Source organism: Thalassophryne amazonica, chromosome 7 (genome assembly GCF_902500255.1).
Source record: "Thalassophryne amazonica chromosome 7, fThaAma1.1, whole genome shotgun sequence".
In the NCBI taxonomy this organism is placed as follows: Eukaryota; Metazoa; Chordata; class Actinopteri; order Batrachoidiformes; family Batrachoididae; genus Thalassophryne; species Thalassophryne amazonica.
Genome location: NC_047109.1, coordinates 4,141,917 through 4,161,254, shown reverse-complemented (window position 1 = coordinate 4,161,254; position 19,338 = coordinate 4,141,917). Strand labels below are relative to the sequence as shown.

The 19,338-nt window shown below is 43.7% G+C and overlaps 1 protein-coding gene across 3 annotated transcripts in view; it reads left to right on the top strand.

The window, feature by feature from the left end:
- Positions 1–19,338, top strand: part of pi4kb (phosphatidylinositol 4-kinase, catalytic, beta) — a 62,047-nt gene extending 42,709 nt beyond the window's left edge. For all 3 annotated transcript variants that reach the window (XM_034173736.1, XM_034173738.1, XM_034173737.1), the window contains 7 exons: positions 625–734; positions 7,879–7,983; positions 10,397–10,520; positions 10,600–10,865; positions 10,947–11,079; positions 16,835–16,955; positions 18,807–19,338. In XM_034173736.1, coding sequence (XP_034029627.1) covers positions 625–734; positions 7,879–7,983; positions 10,397–10,520; positions 10,600–10,865; positions 10,947–11,079; positions 16,835–16,955; positions 18,807–18,988 — 1,041 coding nt within the window. In that variant the 3' untranslated portion in view covers positions 18,989–19,338. The remainder of the gene's footprint in view (positions 1–624; positions 735–7,878; positions 7,984–10,396; positions 10,521–10,599; positions 10,866–10,946; positions 11,080–16,834; positions 16,956–18,806) is intronic.

Sequence of the window (19,338 nt, the reverse complement as noted above, 5' to 3'; positions counted from 1 at the left end):
CATTGTGGTCCATTTAAAAATCTAATGACAAAATAGAAGTAATAATAAAAACAAATAATAGTGTGGCTATCATAACAAAAACCTGAACATTTATAAATACATTAAGACAGTAAATTAACATTAAATAATTAACAGGAACTAAAAACTGTTGAGGGCTAAGGTTTAAGAATAATCTGGACACCGTTCCAACTCATTATAGAAACTTTGCCTAATTTATTACCACCCTTGAAAAATGTCAGCTACCTGTTTTATAAACACAACCAAATCTAGAGCCCGTGAGCCCCACAAGCAACACGCTAGTTCAAGATGAATTCTGTTTCCTGTTACTTCACATTAAAGCCTGGGACTTGTCTTTTTTTTTTTTTTTACATTTTTCTCTCTGAGTGCTTGTGACGTTTCAGGCTGTGATGCAAATTCATGTAAAAAAAAAAAGAACTATGTTATGCAGCTCCAGTGACCACTGTGTGTGTGTGTGTGTGTGTGTGTGTGTGTGTGTGTGTGTGTGTGTGTGTGTGTGTGTGTGTGTGTGTGTGTGTGTGTGTGTGTGTGTGTGTGTGTGTGTGTGTGTGTGTGTGTGTGTGTGTGTGTGTGTGTGTGTGTGTGTGTGTGTGTGTGTGTGTCCAGCTGCCAGACGTCCACACCAACAGCTGTGATAACATCAGTCAGTTCTCAGTGGACAGCATCACCAGCCTGGACAGCAAAGAGCCCGTGTTCATCGCTGCTGGAGACATCAGGTCTGCACTCGTGCTGGATTGAAAAGATCCATTCGCCAATTTGAAATCAATTCTTATTTTAATTCCCACATCCAAAGATCGATTTTATATATATATATATATATATATATATATATATATATATATATATATATATATATATATATATATATATATATATATATATATATACACTCAACAAAAATATAAACGCAACACTTTTGGTTTTGCTCCCATTTTGTATGAGATGAACTCAAAGATCTGAAACTTTTTCCACATACACAATATCACCATTTCCCTCAAATATTGTTCACAAACCAGTCTAAATCTGTGATAGTGAGCACTTCTCCTTTGCTGAGATAATCCATCCCACCTCACAGGTGTGCCATATCAAGATGCTGATTAGACACCATGATTAGTGCACAGGTGTGCCTTAGACTGCCCACAATAAAAGGCCACTCTGAAAGGTGCAGTTTTATCACACAGCACAATGCCACAGATGTCGCAAGATTTGAGGGAGCGTGCAATTGGCATGCTGACAGCAGGAATGTCACCCAGAGCTGTTGCTCGTGTATTGAAAGTTCATTTCTCTACCATAAGCCGTCTCCAAAGGCGTTTCAGAGAATTTGGCACTACATCCAACCAGCCTCACAACCGCAGACCACGTGTAACCACACCAGCCCAGGACCTCCACATCCAACATGTTCACCTCCAAGATCGTCTGAGACCAGCCACTCGGACAGCTGCTGAAACAATCGGTTTGCATAACCAAAGAATTTCTGCACAAACTGTCAGAAACCGTCTCAGGGAAGCTCATCTGCATGCTCGTTGTCCTCATCGGGGTCTCGACCTGAGTCCAGTTCGTCGTCGTAACCGACTTGAGTGGGCAAATGCTCACATTCGCTGGCGTTTGGCACGTTGGAGAGGTGTTCTCTTCACGGATGAATCCCGGTTCACACTGTCCAGGGCAGATGGCAGACAGCGTGTGTGGCATCGTGTGGGTGAGCGGTTTTCTGATGTCAATGTTGTGGATCGAGTGGCCCATGGTGGCGGTGGGGTTATGGTATGGGCAGGCGTCTGTTATGGACGAAGAACACAGGTGCATTTTATTGATGGCATTATGAATGCACAGAGATACCGTGACGAGATCCTGAGGCCCATTGTTGTGCCATACATCCAAGAACATCACCTCATGTTGCAGCAGGATAATGCACGGCCCCATGTTGCAAGGATCTGTACACAATTGTTGGAAGCTGAAAATGTCCCAGTTCTTGCATGGCCGGCATACTCACCGGACATGTCACCCATTGAGCATGTTTGGGATGCTCTGGACCGGCGTATACGACAGCGTGTACCAGTTCCTGCCAATATCCAGCAACTTTGCACAGCCATTGAAGAGGAGTGGACCAACATTCCACAGGCCACAATTGACAACCTGATCAACTCTATGCGAAGGAGATGTGTTGCACTGCATGAGGAAAATGGTGGTCACACCAGATACTGACTGGTATCCCCCCCCAATAAAACAAAACTGCACCTTTCAGAGTGGCCTTTTATTGTGGGCAGTCTAAGGCACACCTGTGCACTAATCATAAATGGTGATATTGTGTATGTGGAAAAAGTTTTAGCTCTTTGAGTTCATCTCATACAAAATGGGAGCAAAACCAAAAGTGTTGCGTTTATATTTTTGTTGAGTGTATGTATATATCAGGGCTGTGAAAACTCTGCGGATCCACGGGATTCCGCGGATTTCATTATGGGGATGGGGGTGGGGTGTTGGTGATGTACTCTTTAATCATGAACGTCACTGAGTTTTTAAAATGTCTATCGCAAAGCGTTCTCTTTTTTACGACATCGTGAAAGTTTTATAAGTCCGCAGACACTGATCTATGTGTTACAGATACAAATCAGTTTCCTCGGATCCGCAGTTTTGTGGAGGAAAAATGCCCCTCAAAGCGTAGCTGTTACGACAGTTGTTGTAAAGCAGGACTGGTTGGTTGCTGCGGCGACGCTGTGTGGCTCCTGTGCGACGCTTAAGCTAAATGTAGCATGTGGACATCACAAACTTTTAGAGCTTTCAGATTTTTAAAAGAAGATTTGTGCAGCATGTCTGTGTCACGGAGCGACGTCACACAGAGAGAAGATGGCGAGAAAGACGGTTTGAACAAGTCTTATAAGGACAAGAATCTGTGGAATCGTCTCTGGCTTCATCAACACACCTGAAAGATAAAAGAAACGGGAAAAGTGAACTGTGTCCTCTCAGGAAACACGGTAAGAACTTTTATCTCCCTGGAAAATAAACATTCTGCTGTTCAAACAGGATTTTAGACAAGATTATGTGACATTTTTCACTAATCTAGACTTTCTTTCATTGTAAAAAAGACATTGTGGCTTTGAATGGATTTAGGCTGCATGAATTTACACAAGAATAAGTGACTTTTTCTATAAGGTATGTTATTGATATTTTACCATGATTTTCCAAATATTCTCCAATGTTTATCTGTGGTTTTTGAAATGATGTAACAGTCTTTTCAGTATTCATGAATTTCATGTAGTTTAATTGTTCTGAGTTAATGCATAATTCGGTTTACAGTTAAAAGTAAAATCATTCCAGGTCCAACTTCCACGTCATATTCTGTTATTTCAACATCATCATTGACAGGTCAAATAAAAGGTTGAATAGAGGATCATTTAAATATCTTGAGATTTGTTCTTCCAGGAGATGCTGAAAAAGTTTCATTAGATAAAAATGTAATTCTGGGGCCCCACAGGGCCCTAGACCCCGGTTCCTGGGGAGCTGTACCCCCCCCCTGCAAATTTTCCTCAGATTTCACAATTTTCATTTCACAGCTCTGATATATACACACACATGCACTTGTTGCCAGTGTCTCTGAAAAATGAGGCTGCAGTTGGTCCGTTCTGCTGTTTCTGAGGGTGTGAAAATGATCATTTCTCTACATTGATTGTGGACCCGCTGGTTCTGATTTAGAAAGCAGGTCCACAATTTATTCATCAACCTCTGTCAAAAACATTTAAAGCTGTCGGTCATGACAATGGGGACTCTTTTCTGTTGCACGCAACAGAAGTGAAAAGTCCGCTGTTAAATTCACACAGTAGTGTTTTGTTTTTTCTTTTGTTCATTCTTCATCATGCTTTGGGGTCTGTGCACGAAGGGTCTCTGGTGTGGACTGACTTTTTAAGTCAGTCTTTTCCACCAGCACTCAGTCTGCATGGCTGTGGGAGAAGACTGACTGTTCAGTCAGTCTTCTCCCACAGCCATGCAGAGTGACTGTTCAGTCAGTCTGCATGGCTGTGGGAGAAGTTCTCCTGCAGCCATAGGGTTTTTTTTTTTTTTCCTATCTTTTAACTTTACTTTAAAGCCAAAAGAAACAAAGAAGGATGGAAGGGTGTAGAAATGTACCTGTGTCAGGCCCAATGAGCCACGTACCTCTGGCGCCGTCTTTTGGCTGCCCAGGATCTGTTCAGTCATTTTGCCCTTTAGCATGTTTGTAAAATAAAAATACTACTGTATCATTCTGGGAGGGGGATTGGTCTGTGCCATTAGTCTTAAAGCCATCATTAGTAACTATCAACACTTCATTCATTTGCTGTCAGATGTCAATCCAATACTAGTATTTTGTTGCATAACTAGACAATTAGGTGACAGCTCAAAAACGGTTTTAATAACACCAGCCCAATCAAATCAAGTTGAAATAATCGATTCTGGATCTTAAGAATCGAATCCAAACCATTATTGAAATTTGATTCAATATCCAGCTCTCGTCTGCACATTCAGAATCCATACCAACCTGTTACCAGCCAGCTCCACTAGGGGGCACGTGCCAAGCTGTGAGGATCCCCTCAGCATTCATGTAAGAACAGGCTGGAGCTTGTCCTGGATGTTGGAGTTAGCAGTGTGTTTGCAGCTTTATCTGAATGACGGATTAGTGAGTCTCTGTGGAGAACACCAGACTTTGTGTCTTTATTAGATCAGTCTTTGAATTTATTCTGTAAAAACTTTTTTTTTAAAAGTGCTTAGAAATAAAACTTTCTACTTAAAACATTTTTGTCAGATGCACAGAAACTCGATATTTAAAAATATATCACTCTTTAGCAGTGGTGGGCGCTGTTCAGCTAATTCAGTTATCAAAGCTAATGTTTTTTGTTAGCAGATCAGCTTTTCAGATACATTTTAAAACCATCATCAGACCAATTATCTTACAATAAATTTAGTTCTGATAACTTTTAGACCGCTAACAGTTTTTTTTTACAAAGCTAGTAATGTTGAAAACTGCTATGTATTTTGCAGCAGTGAGGTAGCTATGAGGAGCTGACATAAACTCTGCTCCAGTATAACGGGCCTTGCTGCCAGACTGCCACAAAATAAAAAGAAAAGTCATTATTCCTTAACACCATACAGTGGTCCCGCCATGAGGTAGAGGTCTTGAAATGGAAAGCAGGTTTGACTTGTGGTTTTGATTTATAAATCAAATTATTCCGGATAGAATAACTACATTAGTGTAAACTCTTAAAAGGTACAAGATGGATATACAGTGAGGAAAATAAGTATTTGACCACCTGTCAGTTTTGCAGGTTTTCCCACCTACAAAGAATGGAGAGGTCTGTAATTTTTATCATAGGTTCACTTCAACTGTAAGAGACAGAATAAAAAAAAAATCCAGAAAATCACATTGTATGATTTTTAAATAATTAATTTGCATTTTATTGCATAAAATAAGTATTTGAACACCTACCAACCAGCAAAAATTCTGTCTCTCACAGACCTGTTAATTTTTCTTTAAGAAGCCCTCTTATTCTGCACTCTTTACCTATATTAATTGCACCTGTTTGAACTTGTTACCTGTATAAAAGACACCTGTTCACACACTCAGTCAATCACACTCCAACCTGTCCACCATAGCCAAGACCAAAGATCTGTCTAAGGACACCAGGGACAAAACTGTAGACCTGCACAAGGCTGGGATGGACTACAGGACAACAGACAAGCAGCTTGGTAGAAGACAACAACTGTTATGATTATTTTTTTAGAAAGTGGAAGAAACACAAGGTGACTGTCAATCTCCCTCGGTCTGGGATTCCATGCAAGATCTCACTTTGTGGGGTAAGGATGAATCTGAGAAAGCTCAGAACTACACAGGAGGACCTGGTCAATGACCTGAAGAGAGCTGGGACCACAGTCACAAAGATTACATTAGTAACACATGATGCTGTCATGGTTTAAAATCCTGCAGGACAGCAAGGTCCCCCTGCTCAAGCCAGCACATGTCCAGGCCCATTTGAAGTTCACCAATGACCATCTGGATGATCCAGAGGACGCATGGGAGAAGGTCATGTGGTCAGATGAGACCAAAATAGAGCTTTTTAGAATCAACTCCACTTACCATGTTTAGAGGATGAGAACAACCCCAGGGGTTGTTCTCATGGGGGTGCTCTTCTGCAAAGGGGACAGGACGACTGCACCGTATTGAAGGGAGGATGGATGGGGTCATGTCTTGCAAGATTTTGGCAAACAACCTTCTTCCCTCAGTAAGAGCATTGAAGATGGGTCATGGCTGGGTCTTCAGCATGACAGTGACCCCAAACACACAGCCAGAGCAACTAAGGAGGGGCTCTGTAAGAAGCATTTCAAGGTTCTGGAGTGGCCTGGCCAGTCTCCAGACCTGAACTCAATAGAAAATCTTTGGAGGGAGCTGAAACTCCAAACCTGAAAGATTTGGAGAAGATCTGTATGGAGGAGTGGACCAAAATCCCTACTGCAGTGTGTGAAAACCTGGTGAAAAACTACAGGAAACATTTGACCTCTGTAATGGCAGACAAATGTTTCTGTACCAATTGTTAAGTTCTGTTTTTCTAGGCAGTCAAATACTTATTTTATGCAATAAAATACAAATTAATTATTTAAAAATCATTCAATGTGATTTTCTGGATTTTTTTTTTTAGATTCTGTCTGTCACAGTTGAAGTGTACCTATGATAAAAATTACAGACCTCAACATTCTTTGTAGGTGGGAAAACCTGCAAAACTGACAGGGGGCAACTCTGTTGTGATTTGGCGCTATATAAAGGAAAAATAAATTGAAATTGAGCATTTCTTTTGTTTTTCTTGTTGCTTAATGCTGATAAATTATGCTGTATTGTCTTTCCAATGCTTGATTCTGTTTTTTCCTTCTGTTTGAGGTGCAGCTCCATCCACAGATGGGAGTGGTGTCTACTTCTGCAACCTTCCCGTCCTGTGCACCGGCAAAATTTTCTGTATATTTGTTTTGTAAAATGTTTTGTAAATTGTGTCAGTGGCATGCCCCAAGCAAAGAGTCACCCCTTTGAGTCTGATCTGCTTGAGGTTTTTTCCCTCAAATCAGAGGGAGTTTTTTCTTACCACTGTCGCCTGTCTGCTGGCTCTGGGGGTTGGTAAGGTTAGACCTTACTTGTATGAAGCGCCTTGTGGCAACTTTGTTGTGATTTAGCGTTATATAAATGACAGAAATTGAAATTGGGGTCAAATACTTATTTTCCCCACTGTATAAGACGTATCTGTTAATTTTGAAATGATGCACTAATTCTGAAGATTTGAACATTAACACACAGAGGCCCAAAGGGATTATGGGTGAACTTAGCCTCTGCTCATACTGATTGGTTGACTAATTCTATGTAAAAACCGACACAAGTGAATCAGTGTGTGTGTTGGTGTTTACAAACAAATGTGCTTTTGTAAAATATGTTGCGTTTAAAAAAAAAAAAGAAAGGCATTTGCAAAGCTCAAAAGTCTGTTAAATTGTGATTCAGGTCCACAACTGTGTGATATAACCGGTGTCAAAATGCACAGAGCACTGCCATCTACTGGTGACCGGTTATATTACAGTGTCATCGGCCTGAATCTCAATTTAACAGATCTGTTGTTGTGTCACCACACGGAGCGACTGATTGATCCGTTATGACAAAGCTCAGCGACCACAATACCAACATTCTGGGCACAATGAACATGTTTTCACTATTATTTGATTTCTTTGTGCGACTGATATCGTTATTTGATTCCTGTCGCCACACAACTCCAACCACACGAGAAATGTTTTTTGACAGTTCTTGTTATTGGGAAAAAAAAAAAAACGCCTGACGAAGTCACCTCTCGTGTCCTATATTGTGTGCAGGCGGCGTCTCTCGGAGCAGCTGGCTCAGGCCCCCACCACCTTCAAAAGGGATCCCGAAGACCCGTCAGCCGTGGCCCTGAAGGAACCCTGGGAGGAGAAGGTTCGGTAGGTTCACGCTGTCCTCCTTCGAGTCTTCATGTTCTTCTAATGAAGTGTTTGTGTGCTGGACCTGAGTTTTTTCTGTTCCCACAGTTCTCAGGATGTCCCAGAGACTGTCATGGTTTTGGCCTGTTCAGGGCATTGAGCCCATTTTTTCCCCCCTGTCTGTTGTTCTCTCTCAACCCCAGCTTTGAGTTATGAGTTGTTGGTTTATTCTCTGTTGTCAGTTTTCTTTGTTATTTTTTACTTTGGCCTTTCGTTCAGTTCTGTTCTACTTTTCTGCAGTCAGTTGTGTTTTCATTTATTGTTCATTAATTGAATTTATCACTTGGTTATTTAGTTTCTCTTATTTGTACCATTTGTTGTGCTTTAATGTCAGGTTTTGTTCTGTTATTGTTTTGTCACTGCTTTTCTTGTGGTTTGTTTTACCACCTTGTTTTCTTAGTCAGCTTCTGTTTAGTTTTAGTATTTATCTCTATTTATGCTCATGTAGTTTTCATTAGGTTGTCACTTGTTTATTTTGTTATCTTTATTGTCATCAGTTTTACTCACTTATCAGGTTTTGTTTTCTGTTAATAATTTAGTCTTTATTTGTTCTGTCATCTGTTTATGTCCTCGGTTCACAGTTCCCCGTTTCTCTCACACCCATCCGATTATTCTCACTTCACATCTCTGCACCTGCCTCATGTCTTTGTCTTTCACTTTGTCTCTGTTCAATCTGTGTCTTCTTTCACTCTCACTCTTGGCACCTGCTCACGCATCTTTGTTTCCTACATCACTTCACTTTGTGCACTCTCTTCCTCCCCATCTTGCACAGTGTTTAATCTTTGTTCGCTAGCCACACCCCTTCTAGATTGTTCCTCACGTGCACCTTGTTAGCTCCTGTCCTATTTAGCCTCCTCCCAGTCACCACACCGATGCCAATTTATTGTCTTGTACACATTCCAGCTCTCTTTGTCAGTCCTGATTTTTGCCTCACCGTGTATCGTATCTTTGCTGTGTTTTCCTCGACCACGCCTCTTGCCTCGTCCCAGATGCCTGTGTTTGCTCGTGCCTCTGACCCCTGCTCAACCATGACTGCGTTTTTCCCTGATCCTGATTGTATCTCTGCTCCGCTGCTTGATCACATGTGTACCGAACCAGAGCCTGGAATAAAGACCGTGTTTTCTCCGACACCTAAGCCTAGTGTGGGAGTTTGTATTGCGGGTCCAGCCGCTATGGCTGCCGGGCAGCCGCCGCTCTGACAGAGAAGAGTCCCATCAGCTCAAACAAACGCTTTGTGAAAATCAACACAGGCTGCAAAGAACAACTGCTGTTATATAACAGCTCAGTAGATCCTTGTCATTTGATTGGTGCTTTGTATGTCACATGACATAGATTAATTCATCCCATTTGTGTTGCATTGCATCTCGAGTGCCATTTTGTTCCGTTTAGAGTGCAAATTTGGTTCCATATGTTTGGTACCATTGCACTCTGCACACGCGCGCACACACACATGCATGCGCACACGTACGCATGTCCACAAATGTTACCCCCCCCAAATTGTTATCCTCATGGCCAAGAGCATGAATCATGCAAATCCACTTTTTTTGGGGGGGGGGGGGGGGGATTCTGGGAAGGACGCGGTGATAGCCAATCAGAGTAGAGAGGCACTGTGATATCACTGGCTGATCTCTTTCTGGCTGCTAATCCAACATGGCGGAATCTGCTCCCAAACCGCTGCATTTCTGTGTAAATTTAACACGTTTGTCATATATGATGTAAAGCTAGTGAAAAATAAACACTGTAACCTGATAACACCTTTCATTTACAGACATCTCACAGACGTTGGCGTGCACGCGCATCACACGCGGTCAAAGCTAAGTTCCGCTCTTTTCAAAAGCTCATGTATGCACACGCACGCCCTCCTGCAGACACCATTAAAACAAATAAAATATTGATTATGATTGATTCAGTTTATTCTGCAACACAATATAAACATGACACACTGATAACACAATAAAACATCAACACTTATTTCCACTGCGTCCTTCTGAAATGATCAGGTGACAAAACAGACGAGCTTGATTGAACAGGTACAAATTGTACATGAGACAAAAGGATCTGAATAATTAATGGAAATAACTATATATATATATATATATATATATATATATATATATATATATATATATATATATATATATATATATATATATATATATATATATATATATATATATATATATAACAAATATAATTTGCAGTATGATACCAATTAAACAACTGCAAATTAAACAGAAGATGATGCTCATAACATGGCATGTGTCCCATTCGTTTTGTAGCATGTTGAACCCTTGCAGCCTCTTTCATTCAGTCACTCCTTAAACATTGTAAAAGATTCCAGAAACTGATGGAAGGTTTGTGTGTTGGGTCGCAGGCGGATCAGAGAAGGTTCTCCGTACGGTCACCTGCCCAACTGGAGGCTGCTGTCTGTCATTGTGAAATGTGGGGACGACCTGAGGCAGGAGCTTCTGGCCTACCAGGTCCTCCAGCAGCTCAAGGTGAGAAGACTACAGGCGGCAATGCACACCTACTGGAACGTGCCGGAGCCGTTCTACTCCTCTTCTCTTCTCTCTGCAGTCTGTCTGGGAGCAGGAGCGAGTTCCACTCTGGATTAAACCCTATAAGATCCTGGTGCTGTCATCAGACAGCGGCATGATCGAGCCCGTGGTGAATGCTGTGTCCCTCCACCAGGTGAAGAAGCACAGCCAGCTGTCGCTGCTGGACTACTTCTTGCAGGAGCACGGCGCTCCCACCACCGAGGCCTTCCTGTCGGCCCAGAGAAACTTTGTCCAGAGCTGTGCCGGGTACAGCCTCATCTGCTACCTGCTGCAGGTCAAAGACAGGTGAGACCACAGCCGTCAGTCAGGTGTGTGCACGTGTCCACTGCAGACAATGCACTAAGGTCTTAACCCTGCCACTACCAGGCATAATGGAAACATCCTATTGGATGCAGAGGGCCACATCATCCACATCGACTTCGGCTTCATCCTGTCCAACTCGCCCAAAAACCTCGGCTTTGAGACGTCGGCCTTCAAACTGACTGCTGAGTTTGTGGACGTGAGTTTGTCTACTGATTTATGTCTTTAATAACACGAAGCAGGCTTCAGATGTCCCGCCGACGCGCCGTTAATAACACGAAGCAGGCTTCAGACGTCCTGCCGACGCTCCGTTAATAACACGAAGCAGGCTTCAGACGTCCCGCCGACGCTCCGTTAATAACACGAAGCAGGCTTCAGACGTCCCGCCAACGCTCCGTTAATAACACGAAGCAGGCTTTAGACGTCCCGCCGACGCTCCGTTAATAACGCGAAGCAGGCTTTAGATGTCCCACCTGTAGCACTTATACTACAGAGTAATTTGAATTTGCTGGAATTTATATATTATGGGCTAGTAAATGTAGTGCAGCAATGGGCAACTGAATCAGGAGATCTACAACCCCTGGCAAAAATGATGGAATCACCGGCCTCGGAGGATGTTCATTCAGTTGTTTAATTTTGTAGAAAAAAAGCAGATCACAGACATGACACAAAACTAAAGTCATTTCAAATGGCAACTTTCTGGCTTTAAGAAACACTATAAGAAATCAGGAAAAAAAAATTGTGGCAGTCAGTAACAGTTACTTTTTTAGACCAAGCAGAGGGAAAAAAAATATGGAATCACTCAATTCTGAGGAAAAAATTATGGAATCATGAAAAACAAAAGAACGCTCCAACACATCACTAGTATTTTGTTGCACCACCTCTGGCTTTTCTAACAGGTTGCAGTCTCTGAGGCATGGACTTAATGAGTGACAAACAGTACTCTTCATCAATCTGGCTACAACTTTCTCTGATTGCTGTTGCCAGATCAGCTTTGCAGGTTGGAGCCTTGTCATGGACCATTTTCTTCAACTTCCACCAAAGATTTTCAATTGGATTAAGATCCGGACTATTTGCAGGCCATGACATTGACCCTATGTGCCTTTTTGCCCTGTCTTTTTCACAGTTTTTGCTCTATGGCAAGATGCATTATCATCTTGAAAAATGATTTCATCATCCCCAAACATCCTTTCAATTGATAAGAATAGGATGGATAAGAAAAGTGTCCAAAATATCAACGTAAACTTGTGCATATATTGATGATGTAATGACAGCCATCTCCCCAGTGCCTTTACCTGACATGCAGCCCCATATCATCAATGACTGTGGAAATTTACATGTTCTCTTCAGGCAGTCATCTTTATAAATCTCATTGGAACGGCACCAAACAAAGTTACAGCATCATCACCTTGCCCAATGCAGATTCGAGATTCATCACTGAATATGACTTTCATCCAGTCATCCACAGTCCACGATTGCTTTTCCTTAGCCCATTGTAACCTTGTTTTTTTCTGTTTAGGTGTTAATGATGGCTTTCGTTTAGCTTTTCTGTATGTAAATCCCATTTCCTTTAGGCGGTTTCTCACAGTTCGGTCACAGACGTTGACTCCAGTTTCCTCCCATTCGTTCCTCATTTGTTTTGTTGTGCATTTTCGATTTTTGAGACATATTGCTTTAAGTTTTCTGTCTTGACACTTTGATGTCTTCCTTGGTCTACCAGTATGTTTGCCTTTAACAACCTTCCCATGTTGTTTCTATTTGGTCCAGAGTTTAGACACAGCTGACTGTGAACAACCAACATCTTTTGCAACATTGCATGATGATTTACTCTCTTTTAAGAGTTTGATAATCCTCTCCTTTGTTTCAATTGACATCTCTCATGTTGGAGCCATGATTCATGTCAGTCCACTTGGTGCAACAGCTCTCCAAGGTGTGTTCACTCCTTTTTAGATGCAGACTAACGAGCAGATCTGGTTTGATGCAGGTGTTAGTTTTGGGGATGAAAATGTACAGGGTGATTCCATAATTTATTCCTCAGAATTGAGTGAGTCCATATTTTTTTCCCTCTGCTTGGTCTAAAAAAGTAACCATTACTGACTGCCACAATTTTTTTTCCTGATTTCTTATAGTGTTTCTTAAAGCCAGAAAGTTGCCATTTGAAATGACTTTAGTTTTGTGTCATGTCTGTGATCTGCTTTATTTATACAAAATTAAACAACTGAATGAACATCCTCTGAGGCCGGTGATTCCATAATTATTGCCAGGGGTTGTAGACTCGCTCCAAGAGGTTTTTAGACAGTATAATAAACACAGACTAAATTGATTTTTAAATGCAGGTACCTTATTATTTGTTGTTAAATATGCAAGTGCAGGTATTTACAGTGCATTGGTCATGACCAGTGATAGACAATAGTTAAACAACCAAAAAAAAAGGAAAAGTCCAAGTTCCCCTCCCCAGAGTTCAGAACCAAAGCTCCCCTGTTCCAGGGGAGTTGAGTTGAAGAGGAGTTAATATGGTAAAAAAGCTTAGAAGTTCAGTTTCTTTCATCAGCCACAGTTTGTGATATGGCAGCAGCAAAAAACCAATGGGGGATTGGGCCAAACAGCTCCTACCGCACAGGTGGAGATGGAGAGAGATGATGATTCCTGAGCAGGTGTATTTGTTATATTCCTTGGCTCTGTTCGTTCCTGGGCTTCAGCTCGCCATCAAGGTAACTTCTTATAAGCTTTTCCAGCCAACAACAAAAAACCCGGCCTGAATGAGTACAGGACCACTAAGTTAACAGTGTACACATAAGTATCAAAAATATGTCCAAAAAGATTAATAGGTATTCATCTCACAGTGCACTAGATATCATTTAGAAATAATATTCCCATATTAAAAACCGTGTTACAAAATACAGTAGTTATTTGAATAACAACAATTCACAAATCATTCAACATACACACGCTTTTCCACATGCTAATGCTAACTTAGCATTAAGCTAACGAGTGTCCATAGAAAATGCATTACGGAGCGGCTTATGCTAAGCTAATGCTATCCCGTAGAAATAAATGGGCTGCGGCTAGCCATTAGCAAAAACATTCACCAATTCGCTGTGATTTACACGCACATCCCTCGCGATGTAGACAGTGGGTTCAGCTCTGTCATCTATGAGCAAGGTTTAAGCAAAGTATAAGGCACTGACCAGAAAGAAAACATACTGTTTAAAACGAGTTTAGAGCGATTACTGACCTGTTGTAGTCCTTAGAGAAGTTTCCCTCATGCATGTATGTATGCCTGCTGCGCCATGTTTAAAACTAGTTGGTCACATGATTCACGTGCATCACGAGTTAACGTGAGACGGCGCCAAGTACCGCGAGAACTCTGAGAATATCAGAGGCAGCAGTTAAGATATTTTATTTATTATCAGTTTTAAACAGGGGTTACACACCGAAGCTCTGTTAATAACACGAAACAGGCTTCAGACGTCCCGCCGACGTCTGTTAATAACACAAAACAGGCTTCAGACGTCCCGCCGACGTCTGTTAATAACACGAAACAGGCTTTAGACGTCCCGCCGACGCTCTGTTAATAACACGAAACAGGCTTTAGATGTCCCGCCGACGCTCTGTTAATAACACGAAACAGACTTCAGACGTCCCGCCGACGTCTGTTAATAACACGAAACAGGCTTCAGACGTCCCGCCGACGTCTGTTAATAACACGAAACAGGCTTCAGACGTCCCGCCGACGCTCTGTTAATAACATGAAACAGGCTTCAGACGTCCCGCCGACGTCTGTTAATAACACGAAACAGGCTTCAGACGTCCCGCCGACGTCTGTTAATAACACGAAACAGGCTTCAGACGTCCCGCCGACGCTCTGTTAATAACACGAAACAGGCTTCAGACGTCCCGCCGACGCTCTGTTAATAACACGAAACAGGCTTTAGACGTCCCGCCGACGCTCTGTTAATAACACGAAACAGGCTTTAGACGTCCCGCCGACGCTCTGTTAATAACACGAAACAGGCTTTAGACGTCCCGCCGACGCCTGTTAATAACACGAAACAGGCTTTAGACGTCCCGCCGACGCCTGTTAATAACACGAAACAGGCTTCAGACGTCCCGCCGACGCTCTGTTAATAACACGAAACAGGCTTCAGACGTCCCGCCGACGCTCTGTTAATAACATGAAACAGGCTTCAGACGTCCCGCCGACACTCTGTTAATAACACGAAGCAGGCTTCAGACGTCCCGCTGACGATCTCGTCGGTGACATTAAACCAGCTGACTTTGCTGCTTATGCTAAGCTAATGCTATCCCGTAGAAATAAATGGGCTGCGGCTAGCCATTAGCAAAAACATTCACCAATTCGCTGTGATTTACACGCACATCCCTCGCGATGTAGACAGTGGGTTCAGCTCTGTCATCTATGAGCAAGGTTTAAGCAAAGTATAAGGCACTGACCAGAAAGAAAACATACTGTTTAAAACGAGTTTAGAGCGATTACTGACCTGTTGTAGTCCTTAGAGAAGTTTCCCTCATGCATGTATGTATGCCTGCTGCGCCATGTTTAAAACTAGTTGGTCACATGATTCACGTGCATCACGAGTTAACGTGAGACGGCGCCAAGTACCGCGAGAACTCGGAGAATATCAGAGGCAGCAGTTAAGATATTTTATTTATTATCAGTTTTAAACAGGGGTTACACACCGAAGCTCTGTTAATAACACGAAACAGGCTTCAGACGTCCCGCCGACGTCTGTTAATAACACAAAACAGGCTTCAGACGTCCCGCCGACGTCTGTTAATAACACGAAACAGGCTTTAGACGTCCCGCCGACGCTCTGTTAATAACACGAAACAGGCTTTAGATGTCCCGCCGACGCTCTGTTAATAACACGAAACAGACTTCAGACGTCCCGCCGACGTCTGTTAATAACACGAAACAGGCTTCAGACGTCCCGCCGACGTCTGTTAATAACACGAAACAGGCTTCAGACGTCCCGCCGACGCTCTGTTAATAACACGAAACAGGCTTCAGACGTCCCGCCGACGTCTGTTAATAACACGAAACAGGCTTCAGACGTCCCGCCGACGCTCTGTTAATAACACGAAACAGGCTTCAGACGTCCCCACCGACGCTCTGTTAATAACACGAAACAGGCTTTAGACGTCCCGCCGACGCTCTGTTAATAACACGAAACAGGCTTTAGACGTCCCGCCGACGCTCTGTTAATAACACGAAACAGGCTTTAGACGTCCCGCCGACGCCTGTTAATAACACAAAACAGGCTTCAGTCGTCCCGCCGACGCTCTGTTAATAACACAAAACAGGCTTCAGACGTCCCGCCGACGCTCTGTTAATAACACAAAACAGGCTTCAGACGTCCCGCCGACGCTCTGTTAATAACACGAAACAGGCTTCAGACGTCCCGCCGACGCTCTGTTAATAACACAAAACAGGCTTCAGACGTCCCGCCGACGCTCTGTTAATAACACAAAACAGGCTTCAGACGTCCCGCCGACGCTCTGTTAATAACACGAAACAGGCTTCAGACGTCCCGCCGACGCTCTGTTAATAACACGAAACAGGCTTCAGACGTCCCGCCGACGCTCTGTTAATAACACGAAACAGGCTTCAGACGTCCCGCCGACGCTCTGTTAATAACACAAAACAGGCTTCAGACGTCCCGCCGACGCTCTGTTAATAACACGAAACAGGCTTCAGACGTCCCGCCGACGCTCTGTTAATAACACGAAACAGGCTTCAGACGTCCCGCCGACGCTCTGTTAATAACACGAAGCAGGCTTCAGACGTCCCGCTGACGATCTCGTCGGTGACATTAAACCAGCTGACTTTGCACTGCGCACACTATGTGGGTGTGTGTGTACGTCCTGAGGACACACTTGTAGGTGGCTCTGTGACCCGGCAGGAGGTGCTGACTGGCCGTGGCTGTTGTTTTTAGGTGATGGATGGTCCGGACGGCGACATGTTTAACTACTATAAGATGTTGATGCTTCAGGGGCTGATCGCGGCCCGGAAGCACATGGACAGAGTCCTGCAGGTCGTGGACATCATGCAGCAAGGTGACCAATGCGCTACACACTCACAGCTGTGATAAGAACATTCAGAATCCTGGTTTGTCTAACATGAGCAACATGGAGAAGGTCACGGGGGTCAGCTGTGACGGTGACGCACAGCAGGTCCGGGGATGTGGATTAGCAGTAGCTCCAGGACCGGGCCTGGAACCTGTCAGTGGTTTGTGTGGCTGAGTGCCGGGTTGATGGAACACATTGTTAGAAAGATTCTGGCCATCGGTTCTGCATGTCTAGCAGACACCAGTTTGCAGTTTCTGGCCTTTCAGGAGTCTGGTGGGCGTGTCCTGGTACCAGCCTGGGAATCCACTGATCTCCTGGGGAACGTGAAGGTTCACCTGGTCAGTGAGCACAACACCAAGACCCTCATGGACAAAGGCTGCATACACACAAAACCTGGCGTCCGTTTCCACACCAGCATTCAGATGTATCAATAGTGAAATGAGCGTGGAAATGTGCAGCGCGTCACACAAAAATCCTGGCTGGCGTGGGCACATTTCTACAGCTATGGTTCCTCTGCAGACACGTAGAGGTGATGCTGGGAACCATTAATAGTGTGAAAACATGAAGTCATCAGAGTGATGAGGAACATCAGAAACACACTGATGAACAATTAACACACCTACGTGTTTGCAGTTATATGGGTGGATATAAAAACATGCGCAGTGATGAGTAAAATGGCACTAACAGTGTGGTTGGAGCAGCCCAGTCTCACACATTTCTGTCATGCTCCCGTCATGAACTGAGTGACATTTCTGTGATGTAGGTTTTTTTATTTTAGTAGTCTAACCCTAACGTCATGTCCAGTCATCTGTCACTCACAGTCTGTACAATTTTGTTTGTGTTCACATTGACTGAATCCCAGCTCCAAGGGTCTATTTACATGGATTTGCATATTTAAATAGGGCATGGCCAGGGCAGAGTTTGGTGCATGTCTGCTCAATTCCATGTGCAGTGGGATGTACAAATGGATCGTGCTTGGATCCATGCGTACGCACACTTTGGTACATCTGGATATTTTTGTGCTTATGACAGTTTCTGGGTTTTGGCGTACGCCGTGTTTCAGTAGGAAATCTGCACAGGTCTGTGTACATGAGGCCCCTGGTTAGTGGGCGGGGCCTCCCACAAAAAGGGGTACTGTCTTTGTGGAGGTTTGATCACCTGGATTGAAACAAATCCTGTCTGAGGAAAACTTATTTCACAGAGGATCCTGAACAGGATTCAGAGTTGATAGAGAGCAGGTGTTCGCCTGGGTGGTTGCCATCCAGCACCCAAGATGGTTCTGTGGTTTGGTGGACGTGGTGCGACTTGTCCCGGTGAGTCGATGGTCTGTGATGAAGCTGAGACTTGTGAACCAGTTTTAAAGGGTTGCACCAGATGCTGGTTGGTTTTGTGTTCTTGTTGAAGGTATCAGAACAGGGCTGATGGGTTCTTCAGGACCTTCAGATGGGGAGGAGCGTCACTGCTCCGGCTCTGGTTTTAGCATTTAGACCTTCCAGTGTTCCAGGCACATGGCCTGAGGTCCCAACAGGTCCACCCCACCTGCCTGCAGCTTCAGCCCCGCCCACAAGACCAGCGGCGGGAGGGTTTGAAAGCACGAGCCGACTGTTCGGTTCAGGTTGGCCAAAGAACTTAGGTCTCCACTGTGTGTGTCGCTAGCATCACCGCTTGTAGCGCTGGTCAGGTTGCGATGCTAACGGCTGTTATCTTCTGGATTTCATGTTGTGATGTGGGAGACGTTCAGGTGCTGCAGGAACTAGAGAAGGAAAGTTCTTTAAATGCCTGACAGGAGGAGGTTCCTGGTTTTAATGAGAAACAAATGCATGTTGACTCTGCCCCCAGGCTCTCAGCTGCCATGTTACCACGGCTCGAGCACCATGCGCAGCCTGAAGGAGCGTTTCCACATGAGCCTGACGGAGGAGCAGCTCCAGCTGCTGGTCGACCAGCTGGTGGACGGCTCCATGCGCTCGCTGACTACCAAACTCTACGACGGCTTCCAGTACCTCACCAATGGCATCATGTGAGCCAGCATGTGGCGCCGTGAAGGAACAGCTGGATGCTTCTTTCTGTGTGGGATCCTGCTCTGCTGCTCCCTCATTGGCTCGTCAGCCTGACTCCCAACCAATCAATGACCAGTGTTTGTTTTTTTATTGTCTCTTTGTATCATAGAATTAATTTATTGGATTTAATGTGATGAAAATGTAAATATGTGACACAAAGATTTCTTACAGTGAAATATTTTTCGTGAATGACTGTTGAAGTTGGTAGAAGAACAAAAAGTGAAATTCTGAAAATAAAATTACATTTTGAGGACAAAGTTGTGTGAAGACTCCTTAATATAATCTGACTAAAATTGAGCTAAAATGAAGTTTTT